The following is a 16412-nucleotide window of genomic DNA, read 5'->3' as shown; positions in this document are numbered from 1 at the left end:
GAAAGATAAATTGAACAAGATTAACAAGTAGCAAGACGTAGGAACGGCGGGCAGTAACAACCGACTTCGTATCCCGAAGCTACTGTTTTCGATTCGAATCGAATCACACACCTTTTCAGACACAGACAGACACAAACAAAACAGAGAAGGAGGAAAAGAAGAGGTACAAGTAAAATGAGAAGACTGCATGAAGTTTTTATCACGTTTTCTCCAGATGGACTTGAAGAAAGAAGCAAAGAACTTCAGGCGAAAGTCCCCTTGATTATGCTGTAAGATAAGGATAGAGGGGATGATGTATATATTAAAAACTGCATCGGTTCCTGTAAATTGCGGAAGTATATAGGACCGATTATTTTATTAAAAGTAAAGTAAAAATGCACAAATGAACTCAAAAGCTATATATTTTTAGATACAATTGTTTTTGGAAGACGTTTCAAAAGGGGGAAAAAAATGTTAATTTTTTTTGTCTCGTTTTTTCAAAAGTATTATAATTTGTTGCCATCTTTCTTTTTAAATTTGTGTGACCTGCAAGTTAAACTCATGCCATGAAATGAAACGATATTCGAGTTGTTTGTGTATTACTTATTACACAATATAAAATTTGATAGTTGATTCGAACTTTGCAGTCTTTTCAAGGAAGGAGCTTGCAAGAAATGGAAATAAATTTCTGAAAATTAATGGAGTAAAAACATTTATTAATGACTTTACCAAAAGAATAAACTAATTGACAATTATTTTTGAATAATGACATATTAAACAACACATAGTTAAATTTTGATTAATATCTATATGTTGAGGTATTGATTGAGCACCATTTAAATATGAGGAAGTTTCTGTAACCACTCGAGTGTAAAATCAACCTGCCACAGAAGACATGTTTCCTTAATAACTACTTAGAATCACCTGGGAAAAACGCAATATTGACTTTATATCCAGCAATTTTGGCAAAATATTCATTCACTATTGTGTCATAAAAGTATTTAGAGTAATGTTAGATTTAATGATGAATGATATCTTATTGTTTATCTGTTTAAAAAAAATGTTCATCCAAATCAATATCTTATATTTTAAATAAAATTTATCTAGCTAGTTAATTTGGCATTTATTTATATCCTGTACCATTCATGAAATTTAGATTATTCATAATATCTAACTAATTATTTTAATATGAATTTTTACTATACTTACATTTCAATGTGAGCATTTTTATATATTTTCATTAAATTTGGTTTATCGCAAATTCATTAAAAAAAACTTAAAGTTATATAGATTTTTTCAAACAAATTTAATCACAATCTGGATTAGTCATTAATAACAACTTAGACCAAGAATAAAAACAACAATAAAAGAGGCATACAGCTAAGAACAATTTCAAATTTCAAAATCAAAGTTAATTTCAGTCCCACAAGAATAAAGACTAATTAATCATTATTATTCGGAAGATGAGTACAATTATTATTTATATTTTTGAATTGTTAAACATAATAAATAGTTCTCAAATTATCACTAGATAAAAAAGAAATATGGTTGTATTTTGCAAATACATTCCAACTTTTCAAAAATATACTTTTTCTTATTATATTTTGATAATGTTTTCTATTTAACAGACACTTCAATTTATAAGAACATTTCTGATTTTTTCGAAGGAATTTAAGATATAGAAATTAAAAGCTCCATAGCAGTTGATATACTTGATTTCAATATACTCAAATAACATCAGAGATAAAAATTTGTAATAATTAATGTTTCCTTTTAATATATTGACAATTTCATTTACTTTTATTATATAAAACATTTCACTTTCTTCTTTCTGGTATATTTAAATAAATCTTTTTTTGAAAATAAGTTTTAAAAAAAAGTTTATAAAATGTTATAATAATAGCAATAAATTTTAAAAAATACAATTCAACTTTTATGTTATTTAACGTATTTAAAGAAACAACTACTTCAGAAATGTATTCACGTTCTTTTTCCTATAATGGATGCTTTGAGAAATTATTTGAAATATTCTAAATCACAATTTTCGGCATGAAACTTTAATAATAATTTGCTCCTTTGAAAAATTCTTAGTTTCCTTGTTTAAATTGTTCCACGCGACAAATATTTTTTATAAAAAAATAGTGTTAACTGCTTTTGTTTAAAGTTTTTATAGACAAATATTCAATAAATTTTCACAAATGTACATAAGGCGTCAGCAATTTTATAAAATTTATTTCAACGAAAAAAATATTGCAGCAACCGTAAAATCAAATTTATTTATGAATAAACTGATATTTAAAAAGATAAAATTGCTTCCATGCAATGCATTGAAGTAATAAATACGGATAAAAAAATAATCTATGTCTGAAATTTCAACAAAATGATAATATATTTCGTTTTCGCACACAATAAAAGAAAATAACAGAAGCACTATATCATATCACCAGGCAATCCTTCATATCACTGGACAAGAATGGGATTAAATAGATGTTGAATAACAGGGTGATTGATTTAACGATAAAAATTTCGACGCATAGTTTGATTTATCATTGCATCAGATTTTCATTTACAATTTCAATTAAAACTAAGGAAGTAAATCGAATTAGAAATGATTTAATGACTTCAGGGTGGGGAAGATCTATGCTAAATGACAGGCCCATATTTGTCAAAAGTTTCAATTTGAATAGATTATAATTATAATTTACAATCTTTGAATATTTCATTCATTAAACCTTCTACATAGTATACAAGGCAGTATTTCTAATTTGTTTAATGATGGAATACACAGTGTAATGAAAATATTCAAAAGAACGAGGGGAAAAAAAACTAAATATAATATAAATTAGATCAAAATCTTATAAAAAAATTTAAGGACAGTAAGAATTCTTAAAACCTAAGGGGCAGCAGTTGTAAATACCTAAAGCTATTTGCATGCAAAGTTAATTAATGTAAAGGATTCTAATTAAAATCTAGTCTTTGGGAATACTGATTTTTATTCATCTATTTTTCTCTTGTTATACAATATATCCACTAATGATAATCGAAATAGCAATATGCTAAAAAAATAGATTATATTGTATCAGACATTTATTCTAACTTATAATCTTTAGGAAAAAAAATAACACAGTTCTTTTCGAATAATAATTAAAGCTATAACAAAAAATACATTTATAAAGTTATAAATAAAAATACATCTATGATTTTTTTTTAGAAATTTAAAGAAAGCCAATAAAAAAACAGCAGCAATTATACAAATATTTTATTAATTGCGTCAAAACAGGAAAGATGAGAAACAATCTTTTAGAAATAATGAGCCATTATAAGCGAACTCATTCAAGATTTGAACCCATTGCAGCAAAAATAAATACCAAATGGAAGATAGGTTCGTTAATGTCGACCAAAGATTCTTGAAATAACTTTAAAAAGTTGAATATTATTATATCATATTCTGTATGGCCTTACTTATTTATTTAAAATATTAATGGATAAGGAAAACATATGTGTATTTATTATAGATTCTAGGTGGTAGCAAAAAAAGGGAATTTTATAAATGAAAAATTAAAAGAAAATGAGAAAGTAGTGGAACTAAAAGATTTGCGAATCAGCACGATACCATTTTTGTAAATGTATTTACAAAATATCTAGTATGATTGTTCCACTTGTGAAAAGCAGACAGGAAGACAATTTAATATTCTGTTGCTGAACAAAAACCTGATTAAAGAAATTCATACTTAGGATAATGAAAATTTGTCTTGCTAAAAACAGGATGTTCCAGACCTGAAACTTTTCTAAGGAAAGTTATATGAAGTGTCCAAAGTTTTAGGACTTTTTCTTATATTTTCAAAAGAAATCCCGGGAAATTTTTTGCACAAAATATAGATTATAATTATGTTATGAACTTAATAAAATCACAAATGAATGCATATTTTGTAAGACTTTAGAGCTAGTTATCTGCTTCCAATTGGACAAATGTTTCAAATAACGTAAGGAAAATATACTTTATACTTGAGTTAATAAGTATATTACTAAAAAATAGCTACATCTAAACATTTATACAATTGCCCAATGCTATTAGCCAGATTTAGAGAAATATTGCAGACAGAGAAACACTTTACGCAGAAAAAGAGTTTCACTTTTATGCGACTACAGCTGCTCGAATTATATAGCTTTCAATTTCATTATATTCGGTCAAACAATGGCTAACTCTAGGAATCGTTGCACGGTGATTAGATTTCGCTAAAGGCTATCACTAAAATGGTTCAAAATCGTGCAAAATAGTGAAGCTGAAAACTTCGTAACTTGATCAGTTTTAACCGCAAAGTGAACCTTTCTTGTTTAAAATATCCTGTGCGTCAAGAATATTTTACTAAATATGATTAGTAAAACTGGTAAACTTTATAAAAATTTAGAATTTATGAATTTTTTAGTTCAATATTTATTGACTCAATCAACATTATTTGCAATATTATTATTATTTTTTTTTTTAAATAGGAAGCATATGTTTTTTTCTAAAAATCGAGAAATTAACAATTGGGTCACGATTAGAGCGAATATCCTGCTTAATCATAATTCTAATACATATTTATATCCTTTTTGAAAGACTTTTGAAGATCCTTTTGAAGACAAAATGATTATCTATAAATACTTTTAATTACATAAAAAATTTCCTCATTATTCAAAAAGAAGTAAAACCCTTTACGGCTGATTTAAAAACAAAATTTAAATATTATTATTACTATTATATTTTCATTGATTTCATTTGCATTTTTATCTATTCAATAATCGCAGAATATAATTCACATTTGCGTTAATATACGTATAATATTTATAGCCATTTGCCCACATTAAATATCAACCATATGGATAGATACTTTCATCACATCATCATTTCATAATTTTATAAATAATATTACATATTTTGTGATATATAAGTGAAAAATGGTATAAATAAAAGATGGATATATATTAAACATATAAATATACACATCTTAAGAGACCATAAAATTTATATCAGTCCTCATATCTTAAGAGACCATAAAATTTAGAAACTATTTTCAAGGAAATAATTCACTATCAATAACACCCACATCACTAGATTAAATATAAAATGTTTGAAAAACAATATAACCATTAAAAATTTACTCATTTCGATATATTATTTCTACCGTTCTATATATATTTTCAAGCTTTTGTGGTTTCTAATATATGAAATGAAAGATAAACATATTTACAGAAAAACTAGAATAAATAAAACTAAATTAGAGCAAATCATATTAAAACGAATATGTACATACATGGGTACAAATCTAAACCTTATTGATAACTAGTGATTTTGTTCTTAAAGAAATACCCAATTTATGCAACGTTAATTAAGATTTAATTGCAATTGAGCGCCTTACTTATACACGTTCTTTAAGTAGCCTATATAATGAGAAAGAAATTCAGTGTCATGCGTTAATTACACGTCATACTTAGTAGTTTAAAAAAAATCTATCATATCACGTGACCATCGCCCAAGTAATTAAATGTATAATTAATTCTTTTTTTTTTTCTTCTAACTTCACTAAATGAAAATAGCTGCCCTTATAAAGAATTGTAGTCAAATCCCAATTTTACAAAATTAATGACGTAGGTTGTCCCCCCCCCCGTAAATGATTGCAGTGCTTTCAAACAATTAACTATAACCCCAAAGAAATTTTTTTAAAAATAATACTTCTCAAATTATCAAACTTTTATATTGTGTAAAAAAGTTTATCTACAAATTATCAGGAAATTATAGTTTTTTTGAGGCAACTTTGCCATTGATAATTTCAAAATCAGTTGTTGATTTCAATTTGAAACTGAATTTTCTAAAAACTAATTTTTTAAAATATAAAACAAGTTTAATACTAAAAAAATTAAAATAACGGCGAATTTTTCAGAACGAATCGAAATATTACATTTAATGATAACGAATAAAATTAATGTCATTCGTGCATAAATGATATAATTTAAAATGCACTAAAGCATCGCTTTTTATTAAAAAAAAGTAACATATTCATTTATTCATTTGATACAAATCGGAGAATGAAATTAAATCGATATAATTCAAAACACTTTTATTTTTCCAACTTGTGTCTGAATGTTAAACAATAACATACTAACTATTTTAAGAATGTTTCTAAAAGAACAAAAATAATACTTTGAAAAACATAGAAAAAAAATAACCAATTTCCTCATGTAAACAATCACTGTCAGAAAAAAAAAAAGTTTATTTAAGGTGAACTCGTAGTTCATCACCAAGTAATCACGTAGCAGATAAAGGAAATTAAAAATACAAAATAAAGAAGGAGACCTACTCCATCATCTCACCTTGTTACGCACTTAGTCGGAATCTGATATGGAAGTCACGTAAGATTTCTTTCAGAAAAGTTATTGCTTTTTCCAAACAGTAAAAATAATACATATAATATTATATACACAAATGCAAAGCAAGAAAAGTGATAACCATTAAGAGCTTTTAAACAAGAGAAAACATAATATTAATGCCTCGAAATATTTTTTCTAGATTACAAAGCAATGTCAGTTTCACATGTGTGATACATTTTCTTCTTTAAAAAAAAACGCTGAAAATTATCTGAATTGCTATTATTCATTTTCAGTAAACTAGCGTAATTATAGACATACATTAACTAACTTCACATTCATTTAAATTTTACTTTTAACTTCACTTTCATATGTTAGACATATTTTTGATATAGATAATATAAGGCCTGAACAATGATTGTATTATTTTTTACAAGGTAAATAATAATAATAAAACTTGAAAAAAATGTAATATCCACCTCTAATTTTATTCAAGTTAACTGACGGGTTTTAATTTTTTTCATTCTTTCTTAACTGAAAGTATTTAAAAACTGTTTCTGAATTTAATTAATATTGATATTAAGTAATTTTACATTATAAGTTACAAAACAATGTTAAAATTGTAATAACATCATTTCATGCTTTTAGTTTTCATTTAAGTTTTTCAATACAAACATTATCATCTAAGCAGAATTATAATATTATATTACTTTTACCAACTAAAATACTTAAATATGATAAATTAAAATTACAAATGTTAAACTTTTTTGCAGAGGAAGTATCTCAGCAGATTTATGAGCAAAATACGCGCAACTAATAACACACTAGCAATACAAATAAAAAGAATATGTATAGAAAGAAAATATGATATATATATATATATATATATATATATATATATATATATATATATATATATATATAGGAATATAAAGAGAACAATACATGCTATAATTTCATTTTCTCAATAAATAGAATTTAAATCATAAAGATAAAAATATTTTTACTTAAATGATAACTGATTTAAAAGGATTTGATTCATTAATCCAAATTCTAAAGGAAAACAAAAGAAAAAAAAATCTAAACAGCATTTATTTAGAACTCAGCTAAAAAAAAAAAAAAAAAAAGTCAAGCTTTTAAAATCAAAACAAAGAAGAAAAGATACCAGAACAATGCATAAAATTTACTAGAAGAGAACTACATACAGAAGGATCATTACAACGATTTAATCTTTTACCTCCCTACGATTACATGCAAATGACATAAAAAGATCATGATTAGTTTCATAATGTTGTTTGAATAATATTAAAAGAAGACCTTTTGAACTCACCTGCATAGTTCATAGCATTCTAGATGTCTTCAGGAAGTTTTTCGGTCAGATTATGTATTTTCACTTTTAATGAAGTCAACAATCAATAAGAATATATCACGAAGGTTTCGACCAACGAAGGCAAACTAACGTTCAATTTTTTTCTTTTTCTGAAGCTTTCAAGATATGAAAAGTTTACTCGGAACAAATGTGACTTGTCTCTTTGAAATCGCAATGAATTACAAAATCAGAGGATTTTAATTTTTCTTAAAAACACATTCAGTAGATTTTTCACATATCCAAGAGAAATTTTCAGGTTAGTTTTCTTGAAAATTATATTTTCCAATAAGAATTCTATCATAAAAAATTGTTTAATGCACTTTCAAAGGCCAATAATAAATCTTAGAAATAATCAGTGAAACAAAATAAAAGATGACTTTACTAAATCACTCTATCAAGAAATTTGTATAATGTTCATGAATATATATTAACAATAATTCATTCTTCAAGACCTAAGATTTCTCATAGTTTAATTTACAAGGAAAAAATTTTTGTTCATGAAATCAAATTCACATCAGTTTTTTAGACGACAGAATGGTTCGCATGGACTGGAGGAATAAACATTCAACATAATTTACATTTCAAGGCCTGAAATAAGTTTGTTTTTTCTTGAAAATACACGCTTTTTACAAGCTGACCACATACAATGATGTCTCTTTCTGACGCGACGAAAAAGAAATGGGATAAAGTGCCGTTAGATATCTCGAACATGCAGACTTCCACTCGATAAAGAAAGAATCCTATTAAGCCGGGAGAAAAGTTCAATTATTTAAAATCGAACGAAAAACTGCTCTTTCACCACATCGCAAGATACACAGCTAGGTGTCCAGAACTGACCCATGCTGTAGGAAAGTTGATTTTCTTCACAACCACGAGAGATCTCGGCTGTTTTTTTCTTTTACTTCTTCCTCGCCTTCTCAATCTCTATTCCTTCCTTGGACCTGCCCTAATTCTATCGAAAGCGGCAGAATAAACGAAGGTAAATCAGCTGACCGTTCGAAGGAGGAGGGGTGGATCTACCGTTAGGATTTAGAGGAAGTGTTGGCCAATGATAAGACGAAAACTCCTGAATTGACCCTGCCCAAAAGATAAAACAAGCTAGATAATTCTTTTTCTTTCTTTGTTTTTTTCTTTTTACAAAACTTAATAACTCTTCGACTTGCGCAAGACACGCGGTTAATAACAAAAGGTGACTGTTTAATTTCGCATTCACAGGAAGCGGTAGTAGAAGTGATAGCAAAAAATACCAGTATTGTGCGAGAAAGGAAAAGGATAGTGCTGCAACGTCCAAAGAAAGGAAGCATAAGTTACGCGATTGTGTTTTTTTTATTGCGAGAATTCGAAATGGCACTCGAGAGTACTAGAGAATAGAGAAAAATGAAGCATTTATAAAAAGCCCTCTGAAACAGTTTGCTGCAAGTTGTTCAGTTTTCACAAATCATATATATAATCATACGAGTATTAGATTTCATGTATAAGACATTTCATTGAAGAAAATCATATCCAAGATAGGGCGGGAAAAAGATAAAATTTATCTTGTACAAACAGTTACATTTTATTACACAGTGCGGGAATACCAACAAAATAAATGAAAAACAACTGCTCTTTAAATAATGAATTCGACTCGCATACATATTTCTATTCCAGCAAAATTAAAAGAAAAGAATTTAAGAAAATCAATTAGTCAACAATAATTTGTAACTTCCGCATAAGTTTTTTTTTTTTTTTTTCATGCTAGGTTTATCTTAATTATTTTGTTTCCATATTACGAAAAAAAGAAAAGAAAAAAAAAGGCCATTCAATAACTTTATCGTTAGATAATTTTAAGTTAAAGGAAATCTGAAAAATATTCTAATAATAAACGAAACAGGTTTTCTCAGCTAATTAACAGCAGTTATAAGTCTCGCAAGTATTTTATGCGGAGACACATTTAGGGTTCATCCATTGATTCATCCATCCATATATATCAATGATATAAGTAGATGTCTTACTATTTATTGGAACCTAACCAAACATTTTCACAGTGTTGGGAATTCTAAGCAACAATATCATAATCAAAAAAATTCTTTGCTTCAGTTTAAAATATTTCAAATACATTTTTCATTCATTTCAACAGTGAGATAAACTGTTAAATTCCCACCAACTAATTGTTCTGAAGTGAATTATTATATATTGTCATATTTTGTCTAATTCCATTATTGTGTATTTTTATGTTAAAATGTTACGGTTAATTACATTAGTAGGAATACAGAAGAAAAAAAAATTTCACTTTTGATCGATTAAATCCAGAAAGTACAGGAGAAATTAAAAAAAAAAAATGGAACGTTCATAATTTGAAATAATGGGGAAAAAAAATCATACTACACTAACAATTTAAACACATGACCAAGTATATGTATCAGCGTAGGAAAATATAAAACAGACATTACAGGATGCTGGGTAAAAGAAACCCTGGTTAATACAAAGATAAATCTTTTCTCACAATTATATAGTTTTAATAACATCACTTCATGCTGGAAATCAAGGCAATTAAAAGTTCCTGTGGTAGTTGCCCCCACTGTCCAAGTAACGCTATTTCCCGGATCCAGACGGTTCTGGAAGATGGAAGAAGAGTAGCAATCGCTTTCACAACATCCCTCTAGACAACCTGTATGGGGTTTAAGTCCAGAGATCTGATTTGTCAATTCATACATCTAATATCCTCACTTTCTTGAAAGTTATCAACAGAGGAATCCAAAGTCGGACGAATCGTTGTTCTTTCTAACAACTGAAATCGCAAGCTGCATTCCTGAAATGGGGAACAGAAAGTTCTAACAGCCTTTTTCCTAATATAAAACTGAAAGCAGTAACAGAACGTTCCATTTGCTTTTCTCACCAGCGAACCCGTTTAGCATGATGCAGAAGATATCAAGATTGGAACAGAGATGAAAGAGGAATGGATCTATTCACTGACTAGTTTAGATTCAGTCAATCCCCTGATTCTCAAAGTTTGCTTATCTGCAAGGAATCAAGGATCGACTCGCTATCTGCCCACTAAAATCCGAGAAACAGACTGTCGTGACTGCGGAAGTTTGACGGTTTGGGCAGTCGCTACGTTAGACGGACAAATAATGCCTTTGACAGATGCTCTGTCAATACTGCCAGATACAAAATGAAAGTTTGGATATTTGATCGCCTTTTCAGGGATGCAGTTGGCCTTGAAAAGAGATTTTACGAACGAAACATATCGTAATTTTTTTTTTTAACAAAACATATCGTCAACATATGGCAAGGGAGGATCTTAAGCATATGGATTGAGAAGACAAATTCCCGACCTTAACCCAAATGAGCACGTTTGAAATATTTTTAGAAGGATAATTACAACTTGTCTTCCGATTTCCAGATACATTCTAGACCTGAAACAGAACTGCAGAAAAAAAGATGGAAGCGATAGCATCAGGAACTTATAAATTGCCTAATTTGCAGTATGAATTCACTTTTGTGAAAAATGTGTAATTGTAAGAGGGCATCATACCTCTTACTAGGTCAATTTTTTTCCAATTTATAATATCTGTCTCATAATTTTACGCACTGATAGCACGTATACTTGATCATGCATGAAGACCGTAACCGTTGTAGGGAATTTCTATTAATGTATCATTCTATGTATATGGCAACTTTTATTAAAATCTGTTCAATACCTTTGAAGGTTATCTACAAGAAGTGAATAAATCTTAACTTTGAAACCAGTATACAAATTAATTCAATCTGTCTTTAAATACATTAAGTGAAAATGAAATGAAATGCGAAAATAAGTTCATGCTGTTAAGAATCTTTATTTTCAAGACCGGTACAACGTTAAAGTAATTAACGAGACTCGTTTTCTTGTTTTAGTTATTGCAAGTGTACAATTTAAATAATTAGGTGCTACTTTCAGTCGAAAAGTCTATAAAACAGTAGAAGTCTATCATTATTTTAACAACCTTAAACACCTTACTTACAGGCATTTTATATAAAACCAATAGCAATAAGCAATTCTACCTTCCAATTACAGTAACATGTTATGCGAGCATCATATCTATGCATTATGCACAAAAAAAGCCAGATATCCATCTTTCAACACTTTTTCTTCATTGCCGTAAATGAAATGTTGTCTGATAGACAATAAAAGCTATTCGTACTGACCAGAGGACATTATTTTAATGACGTAAAGATAAATACTAGTTTAATTTCGTCAAAGTTTGAAAGATATTTTGTATTACTGCATTTACCATCGAAATCTAGAAGATACACACCAAACGCTTTATTAGGAAGAAACATGCTTAGATTTTCAGTTCCTTTATTATAGTGTAACAGATAGTTAATAAATAGTGATAAAGATCAGAAGCCAGATCATTGGAGGATCAGATATAATTAGAGAACTGGTTTCCTTTATTTTCTGGAGTTGGGACAATGAAGAATAATAGCATTTTCCCTTCATGTGAAGGTTGACATTAATATTAGAAATGAAACAATTCTAACATATATTCATAGTCAATTCCCCCCTCCACAAACCCCCAAAAAATCTTGTCTCCTCTTTAATATTGTCTCCTCTCTCAAATAATAAAAACGAAGTTATTGCTGCCTCTTAGAAAAGAAACGCTTGCGTAGCCAAAAGTGATAATTAAAAAAAAAAAAAAAAAACGAGTTAATACATTTTTTTACACATTTTTTTCTGCAACAGCGACACTATTTTAAAACAACAAGAACATTTTGACTTGTTTTTTTTTTCTATTATACGACACGGTCATTTTCAGCAATAGAACACCAACATCTTTAGAAAAAAGAACATGGCGTACGAAGGGACAATAATACAATTCTTTTATTTAAATGTAACGCAACAGAACCAGACGGATTCAAATTGTGAATAAGTTTGGTCGAATTTCAAATTCTCAATCAATATGCAATAAGCATTCAGAATAAAAAATATATATATACAAAAGATCTATCATGAACTTAGTATCTCTTAGCAAAAGGGAAGGCAATAAAAACATATGCTTAAAAGTAATAAAGCAAACAGATGCAAGCTATATTTTAATATAAAACTACATACAAGCACGTTAACAAGTAATAAACTAAGTATGTTTACTGCATCTGACAAATAGGTAGTCATCATACTACTTGCTAACTTCCAGTGAAATGATTTATCAAAAATCTTGATTGACATTTATTCAGGGAAAAATCACGTGTGTTATTGAAAAAAAAAATTATTATTATTATTTTGAACATTTAACATTTTATAAGTGTAAATGAATCATATAATTATTTTCCTTTGCAAAGTCTTTTAGAATTTGGTCTAAATTCATGAAAATTTCAGTTCCAATGAACAAACTTTTGTCTATCTTATGCTTTTTCTAAATCTTTGGTTAGTTCAAAGACGGAAATGTGATACACTTGTTATCAAAAAGTCTAAACATTTTCACGGTTCTGATGGCAGAATTGTCTTTACAGCCTTTATCTCCTTATAAAAGCATGTATACATCTATATCAAACATGTTTCTGGACGGATTCTTTTGTAATAATTTGATTCTTACCTGCTACCTTAAAATATGTTGCATGACTTATTGTAATACATAGTAAAAACTGAGAATCAAAAAACTTCGGACATTTTTTTTTTTTTTTTCCTTCAGTTGGTTACACCATGGCTCAGGAGTTTATTGAGTCACAAGAATTTTTCAACGGCTTAAGCAAAATGGAGTCTTTTAAAGATTCATATATCCCAAAATAAAATATTTCGGCGGTGGGTGAATTTAGAATCATCTTACACGTAATAATGAATCGATCAATACCATAACAGCAGGAATCGTCCCAGGATAAATTAAGATTTATGCTTTATTAAAGTTTTAGAACTAAATGTTGCAGCACGAGTAATAAATTTAAAAAGTAGCTTAAAGGAAGAACTAATCATCTTTGGCGACCAGCTGGTTCGCCAGGAGTAATGCTCTCACAAAATTTCAGTTAAATATTTATGTACCAAACAAAAACTGTATGCCAATTTAGAAAGTAAATTAATAAATTTTTCACTTCTAAAGTATCTCGTGACAACAGTTAACTATTTTAGCTATAACAGTGACTCCTCATTTCATTGACAGAAAATCATAAATCCAAAAAGTGAATACAAGAAACTAGGAAGTAGGTGATGATTGCAAAGACAAATGCCAAAAAATATGAAAATTTTTCCTCTAATCAGAAACATCGCAGTATGATAATATTTTAGGCTTGAATCATTTTTATTTATTTTATTTTAAAAACTCGTTCTAAATTATTTGTTAGCTATAAATATACATATTTAAGAAAAATAATCACTGAAATTTAAAATTTAGTATCGTTAATTATTAATCGATTTTATATTGCTAAAACATATATGAATAAAAATCCAGTAGGTAAAACCGACAAAAAAGTATTATTGTAAAATGCACTTTAAATATTTATAAAAAATTATTGAAATTTGAGAAAAGATTGTACCAAAATAAAATCGGTATCGTTAAAAAGCTTATTTTTTATTTTATTTTGAATAACGTAAAACTAATTTTTTTTTTGTAACAATATGTTTCTAACTTACTAAGAACAAAAAACTAAATTTTTTTATTAAAAATTTCAAGAATATTTTCTTAGTGAGCATCTACTACTCAAGATATAAATAACTGCAAATTTTGGTAGTTCTATGTTCAACTATTAGAGTAATTTTAATAAATAACTGCAGATACATAATTAGATAATATCTTAGGCTTGCATAATCTTTATTTATTTTATTTTAAAAACTTGTTCTAAATTACTAATTAGCGAGAGATGTACACATTTGAAAAATAATCCCTGAAATTTAATATCATTAATTATTAATCAATTAAATATTATTGGAATGCATATGAGTATGAATTCAGTAGGTAAAACAAAGTATTGTTATGATATATGCTTTAAATATTTATAAAACTTTATTGAAATTTGAGGAAAAATTGCATCAAAATAAAAACAGTATTTTTAAAAAGCTTATGTTTTTATATTTTGAATAACTTAAAAATAGTTCTTGTGCACGTCCCAAACTTATTGAGAACAAAAAGCTGAAATTTTTTCTTAAAAATTTAATTAAAAATTTCAAACGCATCAGTGAGCATTTGCAACTCAAAATATAAATAACTGCAAAATTTGGTAGACCTGTGTTCAACTGTCTCTCCTGTAGAATATTTTGAAAGAATTTTTTTTATCATGCACATCACACGACGATAATGCCAACCTATGGACTCATACTAAAATAAAAGGCGGTTATTTGTTATAAAAGTTGCTTTTTCTTCCAGAGAATGAAACTTGAAAATCTATTCCCAGCGTTAATAATCTCTTTTTCACCCTCTCTATATGCTCTATATAACAAAATAGTCCGAAAAAATTCTTCTTGTATTTTTTTAATCGTTAGTTACAAAACATGCAGTGTAAATGCAAGGAATGCTGCTTCTGAAAAAATTGTCAACTAGGAGGATGAGGAAGGGAAGAAAATGTGGCGAATTTGCAGCTCTGATTCACGATTTAAGTATAGAGACCTGGAGGCATTCTGGAGGATATTGAAGGACATTCGCTTCTTCAAGGAGAATGCGATGAAGAGAAAAAGTGCTCAGAATGAGAGAGAGAAAAAAATTAGATTATTTTCGCCTGGCTCATAAATAAGAAAAACGAACAAATAAAAACGTATTCGACATCAAATGGCAAGAAGGAAGAAAAACTGATACAGATAGATGCTAATTTTGTTCCTCTGCAGTAAGATAAAAACAAACAACTCTGGCGTACACGTCATTTAAATACGCCCCTAAATTTACAGGCACGTTTGAATGACGTCTCAGTTAATCACCAATTCACGCTTGTCCATCGCCACCTACCATTTTATTGTTCCGTTATTTTTTTTTTTTAATCAGACCTGTATTTTATTCACATTAATGTTTATTTTTCAAAGTTATATTCAGTTTTTATATTTAACAATTTTAAAGAAAGAAATTTTTATAACATTTTTAATTTTGGTAACGAAACTCTAATAAAATTAAAAGCAGTGCATCTTATAAATAAGCTTAATCTCAGAAAAGTTTTGTAAGCAGAAAAGAAGTTGCTGCAATGGCAATAAAAACAGCTGAACACTGCAAAACAATTGTATCAATATTTCAGAAATTTTAAACGCTATTTAAATTTTAAATACAGACTGCAATAGTATAAGAAAGTAGCAATTCATTAATACAGCTGTGTTATTTAATTAAATAATAACATAAAGGTAAAAGAAATGAATTTAAACGTTTCAAAATAACAGTTCAGAACATGATATTATATATTATGAAGATAAAATAGAATACTTTTTTATAAACAACTTACATTAATTTTTATACAGTTCTGACAAAATTTGATAAATTTATTTTTTATTTAAGAATTTTTCTGCAAGTCTCAAAAAACAAAACAACACTAAGAATACTACATCGATAAGTAACAAAACCATTATAGTTACTGGAATAAAGTGATAACTACTCGACGTAAAAATTAAAATATTTCAAAAATTTTATAAATAACGCCATAAAATTATTAACATGAAATATCTTTCATATCATTATTTATTAATATAATGAAACATCTACATAATAAAAATATATCCGTTCACTTAAAATCTTAATGGGAACAAACATTTTTAAGTAAGAATTTAAAAGATTTTATATATTTTTTGGAAAATAAAGAG

The 16412-nt window shown here is 27.6% G+C and overlaps 1 protein-coding gene across 2 annotated transcripts in view; it reads right to left on the bottom strand.

Moving 5' to 3' along the window:
* LOC129988634 (myelin regulatory factor-like) overlaps positions 1-16412 on the bottom strand; it is a 330040-nt gene that overhangs the window by 150712 nt on the left and 162916 nt on the right. The window contains exon 1 of one of the 2 annotated variants that reach the window (XM_056096903.1): positions 7655-7911. The exons of the other annotated variant lie outside the window; for it this stretch is intronic. Within the exon in view, the coding sequence (XP_055952878.1) occupies positions 7655-7667 (13 nt within the window). The 5' untranslated portion in view covers positions 7668-7911. Of the gene's footprint in view, positions 1-7654; positions 7912-16412 lie in introns of those variants that run through there. 2 annotated transcript variants of the gene reach the window in all.

The sequence above is a fragment of the Argiope bruennichi genome, chromosome 10, assembly GCF_947563725.1.
Source record: "Argiope bruennichi chromosome 10, qqArgBrue1.1, whole genome shotgun sequence".
NCBI classification, from domain to species: domain Eukaryota; kingdom Metazoa; phylum Arthropoda; class Arachnida; order Araneae; family Araneidae; genus Argiope; species Argiope bruennichi.
The sequence above is the reverse complement of the archived record's forward strand: the minus strand, read 5'-3'. Positions and strand labels throughout refer to the sequence as shown.